General features: G+C 39.1%; 1 protein-coding gene across 1 annotated transcript; it reads left to right on the top strand.

Moving 5' to 3' along the window:
* The first annotated feature begins 1,638 nt into the window (after positions 1 to 1,638).
* On the top strand, positions 1,639 to 12,135 carry LOC125239095 (anther-specific proline-rich protein APG-like). Its single transcript, XM_048146579.1, has 5 exons — positions 1,639 to 1,669; positions 7,138 to 7,263; positions 8,109 to 8,229; positions 9,309 to 9,438; positions 11,669 to 12,135. The coding sequence occupies exons 1-5, from the start codon at positions 1,639 to 1,641 to the stop codon at positions 11,954 to 11,956; spliced, it is 696 nt and encodes a 231-aa protein (XP_048002536.1). The 3' UTR covers positions 11,957 to 12,135.
* Positions 12,136 to 13,227: the final 1,092 nt, after the last annotated feature.

Below are 13,227 nucleotides of genomic sequence, written 5' to 3' on the forward strand. Positions count from 1 at the left end.
TACAAACCTTGCAGGCCAAGGCCGGCAAAGTCTTCTTTTTTAATTTCCAAACACAGATAATTGTGACATAACATCCAGGTATTTAGCCAATTAAAAAAAAAACTATAAGGGGCTTTATAGACGTGCCAACTGCAACTGGTATTTGATTTTGGTTGCGTTTTCATACAAAAAAAATTTTTTTTCTTTTTTTTTTGAATTTTTTTTTTACTTTTTGTTTTTTTATAAGCGTATACGGGGAATCAAAGGGGAACGAAAATTCGATTATTTTTGCGCTACGACGCACCGTTTAGGAGATACAGCCATCCAAAGTTACTATTTTCAGTAGACTTTATTTATTTCATACCATGTTTGAGAAAAGCACTATACATACCTCGGCGGGAAATGGGGTTGCCCGCCTCAGACCTATCTGGCCTCGCTTCGCTCGGCCGTCTATATGTCTTCGGCCGGCAACCCCCTTTGTCCCGGCCTCTGTAGTAATGTACTATTGGAAACATTGTTTACAACCATCTTACATTACTAGAAATAACGATAAATTTTACAAATTGTTCGAATATATTATTTTAGTGAAAGTAACATCAATAGTTTATCTACTTATTATTATCATTTATCTACTTAATTATTTAAATATTAAGGGGACAAATTACACATTCTTATCCTCCATAAATTCAGCAATTGAGTAGCAACACTATTCCACCTACCAGCTTACATTTAAGTCGATTTATGAAGTTTAAATCTGTTTGTTCGGTTTTTAAGTATTGAGGGACTTACCCGCACCGTACTATTTTTTGACTAAATAAAGATATTCACATTCTATTTTTTGTTTAATAACATTATTATTTCAAACTCTTATTCTGATTGACAAAACCATAAACCTGCGAAGTATTACTAATTAAACTAATAACTTCTATTAACACTTAGTTTTGACTTTCATAATCTTAACGAAACGAATTGACCAACCGAGCGTTAAAAATATTTAAGATTTTTTTTCACATAGTGTTTCGTTTATGAAGTCGGTTAAAAACAAACAGCGATTCGCGATGAGTTATACAAAATTCTTTTTAGGGTTCCGTAGTTAACTAGGAACCCTCATAGTTTCGCCATGTCTGTCTGTCCGTCCGTCCGTCCGCGGATAATCTCAGTAACCGTAAGCACTAAAAAGCTGAAATTTGGTACCAATATGTATATCAATCACGCCAACAAAGTGCAAAAATAAAAAATGGAAAAAAATGTTTTATTAGGGTACCCCCCCTACATGTAAAGTGGGGGCTGATATTTTTTTTCATTCCAACCCTAACGTGTGATGTAGTGTTGGATAGGTATTTAAAAATGAATAAGGGTTTACTAAGATCGTTTTTTGATAATATTAATATTTTCGGAAATAATCGCTCCTAAAGAAAAAAAAGTGCCCCCTCTAACTTTTGAACAATATGTTTAAAAAATATTTAAAAAATCACAAAAATAGAACCCTACACTGAGCGTGGCCCGACACGCTCTTGGCCGGTTTTTTAAATAAAGTTGTTTTATAAATAGCACATTTGGTATGGTACGGTTTTTGAAATTTCCGGTTTATAGCTTGAGATATTATATATTTTTTATTTAAGGATTTATTTTTGTGGATTTCTATTAGACGGCCGGACGATGGCGAAGGGCAAAGTTCTGTGGTTATCTGGTGAGTACTTTTTATACAAGGAACCTATGGAAGGAGCGTACATCTTAAAGGCCAGCAACGCACCTCTAAAACACTTCTGGTGTTTCGAGTGTCCATGGGCGGCAGTGATCGCTTACCATCAGGCAACCTGTCTGCTCGTAAGCCTTTTTTACGACCGACGACCGGTCTGGAATAGCTTGTAGTGACCCTGCCTGCTAAGCCGCATTCCCGGGTTCGAATCCCGGTAAGGGCATTTATTTGTGTGATGAGCACAAATATTTGTTCCTGAGTCATGGATGTTTTCTATGTATATAATACGTTTGTATATTATATATATCGTTGTCTGAATACCCACAACACAAGCCTTCTTGAGCTTACCGTGGGACTCGGTCAATCTGTGTAAGAACGTCCTATAATATTTATTTATTAGAGTCTGGCTAATGAAAGTTGAGCCCGAAAAAACGTGGCAATTTCAAAAAAATTGAAGCTGGCAACACATTGATAACATGGTTTCTTTTTTATTAATTCTAATTAATTTACAGCACTTACTTTACTATTTTTTATGGTGTTATTCATTATTATTTATAGATTTTGCTGTTAACTTTTACCGAAATTCGTTAAAGCGACAGTCACACTGACAGATGACAATCAATGATATGACATCCAGAGTTGCTGTTTTAAAAAAATACTGGGTTCAACTTTCATTAGCCAGACTCTATTATTTATTTATTTATTTTACGCACTAGTGCGAGAAGTGGTTCATTTCTTGTCAGATCGAGGTCGAGGTTGTCAGGACGGAGGGCCATCTGTACTGAAAACCGTCGTACGATACACGTGCGAAAAGAAAATTCGTAACTCGTGTCGATTTTAAATACTCCCTTCGGTCGTGTTTTAATTTATCGCCACTCGTTTCGGACTTCCTTTTTCACGCACTTGTATCGTAATGTACTATTTCAGGGTAGAGTTTTTTTCTGAAGTTTTTTTTTATTATTGAAGTATGCCAATTTGTCTAACCGATTATGACCGATATTACGTAATACCTACTGAATTGGGGCACAAGAATACAATTTTTCTGTCAATTTCTCAAAAAACTCGCGTTTAGGAGTATTTTTTACTTGGTAGCATAATTTACCACAAATCTAAAAAATGTATATTATATCAGTCGATTATATTATCCCGTCTGAACTGTCCTGTAATTACTCAACCCGTGTTGGGTTGAGTATAAACACATAATTCCTTAGTGCACAATAGTATTTTATACAATCGTGATATAATACAAAGCTTTTCAGTCGAGTACCATGTTTGGGCCACGAAGCTTGCTGAGTGGCCTAATAGTACGGTACGAGAGTGAAAAGCTTAGTTATATCACTATTGTATACAATACTTTTTCTACGAGTCATCATCTTCATCATCAATGGACGGAAATATCATCATTCATGCAAGTTAAAATTAATGTTAATAGCGTCGTTCACCTTTGTATCAACATCGAATTACCTAGCAACCAATTGTTTGTAATAACCGTCTCTGATTGGCCGATAACGCGACAAATAAAAAAAAATGTATTTCAGATGCAGAAAAATTTGCCAGGTATCGCAAATTAGTATAGAAATTGTATGATGTTCTATTTTTGAAATTATTACAGTTAACTTAAAGTCAACTATAATGAGATTACATATATTATTATAGTTGAGTCGGAACTGCCATAGAGTATCCAACACTGAAAAGTTAGCACTTATAGTTTAGTCTGTGGAGTCCTAATTGACAGATTACAGTCGACGAGTAGAAAAATAGCTTAATCCACTTTCTTTACCCCACACACGGTATTATGCAAATCGTTTTGAGTGCAAAATCGATTTTTTTGTTACTGAAGTGCCGGCTGTAACCTTTTTTTTGTTCGCGTATGGTGTAGATGAGAATTTTCAGTATTTGGGCCCCCCGATTCTACATTCAGAATGTGAAAAAAGCACATTTTTAGATGGATTTTATCTAGATTTACACAGAATATTGTCTTATTTCTTGCGCTGAATCCACAGACTACAGAGTTTACCCGCCTGGGAGTACAAGTACATCTTGTTCAAATCTTATATACGTATTCTAAAATCTATATTGAACTTTTATAGAATAATAGAGGTTCTACATCCATAGACAAAACATTCTGTATCTCAAGGGGAATAATAGTTAGTTTCACTTCTCACGCTCAAAAAGTGCACCTTTATGTCGTTCGTAGACGGCACATTTTATATTCTAGAGCATAAAAGTAAAATTTTCTTCTAAGACTTGATAAATTGGTCTCAACAGCCAAACAGTTATTAAAACATATTGCACAATTTTACTGATCAATAAAATTGTGTAGATGTCAAACTTGTGATATTATTTTATTTTTGCTATTTTTTTTAGAATTTCGTATTTTCTTTTTTTTTTACCACGTCGGTGGCAAACAGGTATACGGCCCGCCTGATGGAAAGCGGTCACCGCAACCTATGGACGCCCGTAACTCAAGGGGTGTCACGTGCGCGTTGCCGACCCATTAGAAACTTGTACACTCCTTTTTTGAAGGACCCCATACTGTAGTTCATCGGGAATACCTCGACAGGGAGCTCATTCCACAGCCGGAGCGTTCGTGGGAGCGTTCTGTCATCAAATTTAGTAAATCACGTAAAATGGGAGTCGACTATTGTTAAAATATGTTCTGGGTGGCTAGCCGAATGGCACAATCGCTCACGAAACGCTCACGAAACGAAGCGCTAGTAGATATCTATCTCTATCGCGCTTGCGTATTGGCGCGACAGAGCCAGCGGCGTATCGCTTTCGTTTGGCGTCGGAGAAATGCCATTCGGCTACGGGGCCTGAAATGTTTGACTTGGCACGACCATCTGAAACTCTGATAACATGTAAAAAAAAAGTTAGTTGGCGGGATTCGGTTATGTAAGTATTATGTTTTTTTGCTTTACGACAATTTCGTGGTGTAAATTGGCATGAAAAATATAATTTCCCTCGCAATATAAGTGAAAAGCAGAGTGTACGCAAGGGCATAAATGTCCATTTTTACCCTCACTTTATGCCCTTGTTGTACAATCTACTATTTCAGTACAAATGGTGCTTTGTGCCCGCACTAGTGCGTAAAGTGGTTCGCTTTTTGTCAGGTCGAAACTTCAGAGGGCCATCTATAGTACAGATTCTGTACTGAAAAACGTCGTACGATACACGTGCGAAAGGGAAATTCGTAACTTCACTTATAGTATGCAACTATGGGAACAAATCAAATTATTTTTAACAAATATTTTGTGTTTTTAAGTGTTCACTTATCGATTCAAGTCGACACGTCGAATTTCCTTTTCGCACGTGTATTGTACAACGTTTTCAGTGCCGATAACCAACTGAAGTTTCCACCTGACAAGGAATGTACCACTTTGCGGTGCAGTGCGGGCAAAAAAACACCATCTAAACTGAAAAACTTTTACAGTAAGGTACAGCGGAGCAAATCTCAACTGGGGGGCAATTATGATGTTGAGTTCTACATGTATCTGTCGCAGGGAAATGGCCAAAATAGAGATTTCATCAAATCACTAAGGGATATGATCAAATCACGCAGGATGTCAAAATGGCGAATCCATTTTATCATTTCTCTAGAAAATTTCAGTCATTTGACTAAATCCCTGACTCTGTTTAGCGAAATCACAAAATCGACCAATAGACACGCCACGTTTTGTCATTTCACTAGATTTGTTTAGGGATTTGATAAAATCCCTGAACCACGTCAGTAAGTTGACGAAACGAGCATAAGAAAGTCAACTAGTTTTATCATTTCGCTAAACAAGTTCAGTGAAAAGAAAAAATGTTTTAATAAATATGATAATAATTTAAAATGAAACATTTTTAGCTTTGTTTCTTCACTTATTCTATTTTTTTTTCTTATTTATAGAAAACCAAAAACTCTTAAAAACGGATTCAATTTTACCATTTCACTAATCTAGTTAAGGATTCAATTAAATCAAGTGACAAAGGCAAGAGTCTAATAAATCTAATTGGATATATTAGATTCTTGGCTTTGTCATTTCACGAGACCAGTTCAGACATTTGATCAAATCACCAGTTGAGACTTTATCATTTCCCTAAATTTGTTTAGGGAAATGTTAAAACTAGTTGACTTTTTGAGTACGTTTCGTCAACTCACTGTCGCGGTTCAGGGATTTTATCAAATACCTAAACAAATCTAGTGAAATGACAAAACGTGGCGTGTCTATTGGCCGATTTTGTGATCTCACTAAACAGAGTCAGGGATTTAGTCAAATGACTGAAATTTTCTAGAGAAATGAGGAAATGGATTCGCCATTTTGACATCCTGCGTGATTTGATCAAATCCCTTAGAGATTTGATCAAATCTCTGTTTTGGCCATTTCCCTGCGACATATACACTGAACACGCCTACCATGTATAACCGGTGGACACTCTATTTAATAATGCAAACATTGAAAAACATGAAAAAATGGACCAGTTACATTTGGCCCCCAGTCTAGATACCACTTAAGTAAATTCATAGATGCCTAGTTCTCAATGTAAACAACCTAAATATAGTCAGTTAGTCCAATTCCGTTCAATATTAAACGGATAACAATTACAGGCGAGTCTGTTCGAATTGAGTTGATAACTAAGTTAATAGTTACATACGTTAAGTGATTTAATATTTAAACGACCAGCCTTTGCTTCTACATTGTACATCTCTGTAGTTGCAAGCGTCCATAGGCTATGCTGGCTGCTTTCTGCAAGCTAATGTTTACATGCCAAAAGTGATGACTGCTAGTGATTCTGCGCTGAACGATCCCAATCGAGATGTGTAAGTGCGTTTTCACATTATCCGATCCGATATCGGATGTCGAACCGATATCCTATACATTAAGGCGCCATCTTTGATTTTTGACAATGCAATCCTTCCGACAGCCGATATCGGATCGGATAATGTGAAAACATTATCCGATCCGATATCGGTGGTTATATAATGGCGTCGTTGGTGAACAGTCGTCTGTCACGCCGTGAAGCTGCGTTTGAATCCTGGGTGTGTATCAAATTTTTTTTAACTCGTTCGTAGCTCAGTTAGTACAGGGGTGGACTAACGTATGGGACGGCTCATGCGAGGGTGGGGGTTCGAATCCCAGAAATGTAACTAACTTAAAAAAAAAAAGGTTTTCAACACATTTTGACCGCCTTCCAACTCTCAAGGGAGGAGGTTACCAATTCGTCCGTATGATTTTTTTTGTGAAAACCCCCAAACTGGTAATTTTATACACAGTTAGACTTATATTTACCGGGATATAGACCGTGATTACCTTTTTGATTTTTGTCGAGCTCCCGATATTTCGACGCAGTTGCATGCATCATGATCACGGAAAACTGATGAAGGCGGGTGGATGTCAAAGTTGCCGGTCAATATAAGTCTAATGAAAATAACCGTTAATCATTCAAAACTCTTAATACACAGTTTTCTATTTCAGTTCTCCTCCTCGGCTCGGCGCTCTCTCAGCCTCTGCCGGAGGCGGTACCGGAGCCCCAAAGCCCCTGCCCGTGTTCAGAGCCCTGCCCCTGTGACGGAGTCAGCTATGACTGTGGACCTCGGCAAGGTAACCACCACATTTCGGACAATGGCGATCAAATATGAAAGAAGCGCGTTCCGATGCACACAGTCTAAGCTCGTGTACGCTCGGACTTCGGACTGAGTAAAGTGGGTTTCGCCCCACTCTTTAAGTAAAAGGGCCCTGAAGGCACCCTTGTACTGCGTTACCCTGGTCCGGACAGTCCCGGATCGTTTTTGCCCTTGCGGTTTTTTTAAGATCTGATACATGAGTCTACCTACCCACTTAAGTACAGTCAACAATGATGTGTATATATATTTTTGACACTTTGTCTGTATTCATAGCTGTGTTGTTGACTGCACAACTGCCGGCTTAACCAAAATGACAATAATTGACGCTAAACTCTGATAGAATCGCAGTCTGGCTCTGTCCGCCAATACGGAAGTGCTATAGAGATAGCTAGCTTACAACATCGATATACACCTACTCTAGAATCGTTCACTTGCGCCATTGGGTACGGGCACGAGCGGTTTTCACATATTTGCCCTTTATACATACATACAACCACACCTTTTCCCAGGGGGGTAGGCAGAGATCACGGATTTCCATTTACTACGATCCTAACAAACCTCTTTCGCTTCACACACTTTCATAACGTTTCTCATACACGCTCGTCGGTTTCGACTACTTCTGACCTGGCCTTTTTGCAATATTTCCCCGATTTGATGAAAGTTCGCCTAGGTCTTCCACTTCCAACTGACCCTTCCACTCTTTTTTTATATACTTTCTTCGTTAATCTCCTCTCATCCATCCTCTCTACATGCCCGAACCACATTAACATGCCCGTCTCAATCTTTGTAATGTAAAATAGTCATTATTTCTCTTCCCGCCAGTCTGTCCACAGCAGTCTAACATCGTGGTACGTCCGGGCCCCATCTCATGCCCCAGGCCCCAACCAATCTGGGTGAGGCCCCAGCCGATTTGTCCCCCAGCACCTGCTCCAATAACCATCAGGTAAGACCTAGACCATAACAGGATTTCTGGCCTTTCGTCACAGAACCCTCAAGCAGCGCCCGATCCCTATCTTGTTACTGTGGTCTTCAGCTGAGCTGGGTAAGACCACAGCTGACCTACTCCCATCACCGTCAGGTAAGCTATAGACCATATCAGGATTTCTAGTCCCTTGTCATATAGAATCCTCAAGCAGTGTCCGGAACCTATCTCTTGCCCTGAGCCTTCATCTGAACCGGGTAAAGCCTCATCTGATCTATCAAGTAGACTAGACACTGCTCCCATCACCGTCAGGTAAGCTTCTGGCATTTTCTCATAGATTTTTTTATCAGCGTCCGGGCCCCTTTTCTTGCCCCAGGACCCAACTAATCTTAGTTTGGCCCCAATGATTTATCCGCCAGCTCCTGTTCTTATCACTATCAGGTAAGCTATAGACCCAGGATTTCTGGTCCTTTGTCATAGAATCTTCAAGGAACGTTCAGGACCTATATTGCAGCCGTGGCCCCAACCAATCTGGTTGAGGCCCCAGCCGATTTGTCCCCCAGCACCTGCTCCAACGACCATCAGGTAACATCTAGACCTTATCAGGATTTCTGGTTCTTTGCCACAGAACCGTCAATACAGAAACATGGCAAACTACTACACTACGCTACGAGTATTTGGATTTCTTAGGAAATAGTCCACATCAGTCTGCCGCGGTCCCAGACCAGCTGTAATACATGTTTTATACTATCTTTACTTGCGATCTAGAGGTCGCGGTTTCGAACCCCGACTCGTACCAATGACTTTTTCCGAGTTTATGTGCGAAATGTCAATTGATATTTGCCAGTCGCTTTTTGGTGAAGGGAAACATCGTGAGGAAACCGGATTAATTCCAATAAGGTCTAGTTACCCTTCGGGTTGGAAGGTCAGATGGCAGTCGCTTTCGTAAAACTAGTACCTACGCAAAATCTTGGGGTTAGTTGCCAAAGCGGACCCCAGGCTCCCATGAGCCGTGGCAAGAGCATAACGCAAGGATGATGATGGATGATGATTGTCGAGAATAAATATTAAAGTAATATTTTTCATATGGCAAACCCCAGGCCCCCACCAGTTCAGCCCCCACAGCAGCCCCCGTTCACAGTGAGAGTGCCTCCGGTGATGCCTCCAGTGCTGCCCCCTATCTGTGTTCGACCACAGCCCGTGCCTGTACCTTGCCCTAGCCCCATCAAGGTATGCCTACTTTTAAATTTTATTATTATACTAGCGTTTGCCCGCGCCTTCGCTCACGTTAAATTCGAAAATGCCCCCCCCCCCCCCCGTTTTAAGGAAGTAGAGAACAAAAAGTAGCCCTATGTCAATCTATATCCATTAGCTGCCTCCACCTTTTTATTTTATTGGGGACACCTTACACAGATCAACTTGCAAACTAAGCAAAGTTTGTACTATGGTGGGTGCTGAGCAACGATATACATACTTAAATAGATACTTATATGCATAGAAAACATCCATGACTCAGGAACAAATATCTGTGCTCATCACACAAATAAATGCCCTTACCGGGATTCGAACCCGGGACCGCGGCTTAGCAGGCAGGGTCACTATCCTAGGCCAGACCGGTCGTCTAATATTTATTTATTTATTTACATGCTTTTAACGTGTCAGAAAACTTTTGTATTTTAACATTTTAAACTTAGATCCTCTTGCATTTTTTTTTGATATAAGTATTTATTGCATAGATAAATAAAACAAATAAAAACATGATAAAACTACTTAAAACTAAATACCTAACCTACTTTTAAATAAAAAAATTGGCCTAAATCGCCGTCAATGGGCAAGGTACCCAGAAGGCTGGCAGCATTTCCACGCTGTATAGCGATACTTATACGTTGCGCGAAAAACCAGCACTCTGGTCGCCTGAGGTCTCTATCAGGCGAGACGACAAATCCTTATACAAATGACGGGCACTGCACTGAGAGAAATTTGCATTGTGAATTTAACAAGTTCGACTTGTTGCGGTTTATCCGTTTGAATCAGCCAAACGTATGTTTAAAACAATATGTGTCAGGTTGTTTTTATAAAAATCGACTTGTTGATTCAAATATATTGCCGATTCAAATGACAAGTAGCTTGTTGTTTGAACCAAAGAGCACGTAGGCGCTATTTTAACCAAAAAACTTGTTGAACGAACATGAAAAGAAGACTGATTGTATTTTCTCTCAGCGTGGGCCCCCATGGCCCCAAAGTCTCAACGCGAAACGCCGCAAATATGTAGCTGGTTCCTCTTGCATTAAATAACCGCAAAATAATTTCTAAAAAAGTTTCTAAGAAAACTTAGACACAGTCAAACAGCAATATAAAACTTTACTCTTAGGATAAAACACTAAAAATATTCTCATAGTGAAGTTGCTCATAATTTTCTTTGATTTATCGATATCTTTAAACTAAGCTCCAAAGAAAACTTTTAGCGTCTATCTCAATACGTTTTAAGGAAGCTTATAATAGTACATTACGATACAAGTGCGTAAAAAAGGAAGTTCGAAATGAGTGGCGATAAATTAAAACACGACCGAAGGGAGTGTTTTAAATCGACACGAGTTACGAATTTCCTTTTCGCACGTGTATCGTACGACGTTTTTCAGTATAGATGAGCCTCCGAAGTTTCGACCTCGCATATAATGAACCACTTCTCGCACTAGTGTGTAAAAAAACACCATCTGTACTGAAAAAGTAGTAAATCTGTGGGCTAGTTCACCAGTGACATTGACACTTGACACTGTCAACTGTGTGCCAATTTATGGGTTGATAAGTAACATACACAGGGTCAATTTTTGCTTATTGAACAGGCAATGAACGGCAAAATGTCACTGTCATTGTCACTTGTGAAATAGGCCGATGAAATAAAACTATGGAAACGGATAATATCACGTGAGGTACAGCGGGGCAAATCTCGACTGGGTGGCAAACGTAACTGATCCATTTTTTCCATGTTTTACAATGTTTGCATTATTAAATAGAGTGTCCGTCGGTTATATATGGTAGACGTGTTCAGTGGATGTAGAACTCAACATCATAGTGTAATAATGAAAAAAATGGACTAGTTACAATTACCCCCCAGTCAAGATTTGCCTCGCTGTACCTTATAATGAATATACAATTCATCCCGACGTTTCGAACACTTCACATCTTTACATAGTTTTTTTCATAATTAATTATCGCGGTAACCGAAGACAATGTTAAGCCACTGATGTTACCTTTTCTCGAAGTATTTTTTTTTAAACACTCTACAGCGTTCGTGGTCAACGGGTGACTGAGGAAAAATTCGAACGCTGTAAAGTGTACTCTATAGAACGTCGGGATGAATTGTAAATTCATTATACGCGATTTAATCCGTTTCCATAGTTTTATTTCATGAGTAACTATCGCGGTAACCGAAGACAATATTTTTTTTGTATAATTTCAGGTGACTCCAAGCCCAGTTCAGCCCCCCCTCCCGACGCCATTAGTCATCGTGCCCCCCAGAGTGTCAGTTCCCAGCCCTCCCACCATCGCCTTCCAGCCTGATCCACCACAGATCTTCCGGACTATAGGTTGTGCTGACGTTAGTGCTCTACGGAACCAGGATCCATGTCCAACGCCTTGGTTCCCCTCGCCGTGCCCTTTGCCGTGCCCTCAACCTTGGTTTCCACCCCCTAACCCTTGTCCTGCCCCTATAAACCCTTGTCAGCCACCTTGCCCCTGTGGCTTCTAAGCTACGGGTGAATTTTGAGCATTTAGCAGACAATCGAGAAAGGCACTTTTCATCTATAAAAAAAAAAATGTTTTCATCACACGCATGCAGACGGAGCGTGAGTTATAGAAAAATCGTTCTCCCAAGGGAATAATGAAATTTCTTGTACCGTACTTAACTTTTTTACATCTATTTACATATTTTTTACATTGCGAGTGTGATGAAAAACATTGTGTGTAACTCGGGGAGTATGAATATTACTAACTCGAGTCTTTAAATCGCTCCGGCAAACCGTCGCGATTTAACTTACTCTCGTTAGTAATATTCAACTTCCTCCCCTTGTTGCACAATGTACTATTATTTCGGACCAGTTAAGAATCCATAGAACTTGTTAGTATAGACTTAATTATCTAGGTTGTTAGTTACTTAATATCCTAAGGGTAGTTCAATCTCATCATCATCATCATATAAGTTGGTGACTGCTCAAATAGACACCTGTGATAGGTCATAGTGGAAATGAGCAAAATAATTGTCAGTATCAAGTCGTCAATGTCACTGTGGTAGGTAAAATAGCCCACAGATTTATGCCAAATACATACCATGTAATATCAATCATGATTTGATCATGATTTCCATTTACTAAGGGCAAAGATGTATAACTCCGTATAGACAGACAACGTCTAAAGACAAAAACGTACCTCAGAACCATCACTAGAAATATACTGTGGCTGTGTACACTAGATGGCGCTACACATTATGCTGACTCTCCGCTAGGTGGCGCTAATAATTATATTTGACAATTTTAAAACATATCAACTGAAGAACGTGGGAAAAATTGTCAAAACTGAAGCTAAAAAGTTTTAAGCCTGTGTCGAGAGATGGCAGTCTACACTGTGACAGTAACTCTCTACTTATACTCGATCTTTTTTGCTAAGGGTATATTCAGCTTTCCTAGAATTAGGATACCTAAGTACATCAACTTTACAGCAGTTCTCGAAAAGTTTGTACAAAAATTAAGGAAAAAGTTAAATTTGTTTTTATTATTCTTATTTTGTTACCAACATTTTTTTGACGAATTGAGATTTTAGTAAGTTTTATTTCTTAATTATAACAATTATCCTGTATACACCGTGTTTCACTTAACACTAAAAACCTGAAAACACTTTGTTCAGAATCGAGAGTAGAATTGATTGAGCTATATCTTGATGGGGGTAATATTTTTATTTAAATTAGTATTATTAGTTATTTTTTACGTGCCCATTCTATTGTACTCGTAATACAACATTGTGTAT

This window comes from Leguminivora glycinivorella, chromosome 25, assembly GCF_023078275.1.
Source record: "Leguminivora glycinivorella isolate SPB_JAAS2020 chromosome 25, LegGlyc_1.1, whole genome shotgun sequence".
Classification (NCBI taxonomy): Eukaryota; Metazoa; Arthropoda; class Insecta; order Lepidoptera; family Tortricidae; genus Leguminivora; species Leguminivora glycinivorella.

Coding starts and splice junctions, on each gene's coding strand:
- LOC125239095 (XM_048146579.1), top strand. CDS start 1,639: ATGGCGAAGGGCAAAGTTCTGTGGTTATCTG. Junction 7,264..8,108: donor TGACTGTGGACCTCGGCAAG/GTAACCACCACA, acceptor TCTTCCCGCCAG/TCTGTCCACAGCAGTCTAAC. Junction 9,439..11,668: donor CTTGCCCTAGCCCCATCAAG/GTATGCCTACTT, acceptor GTATAATTTCAG/GTGACTCCAAGCCCAGTTCA.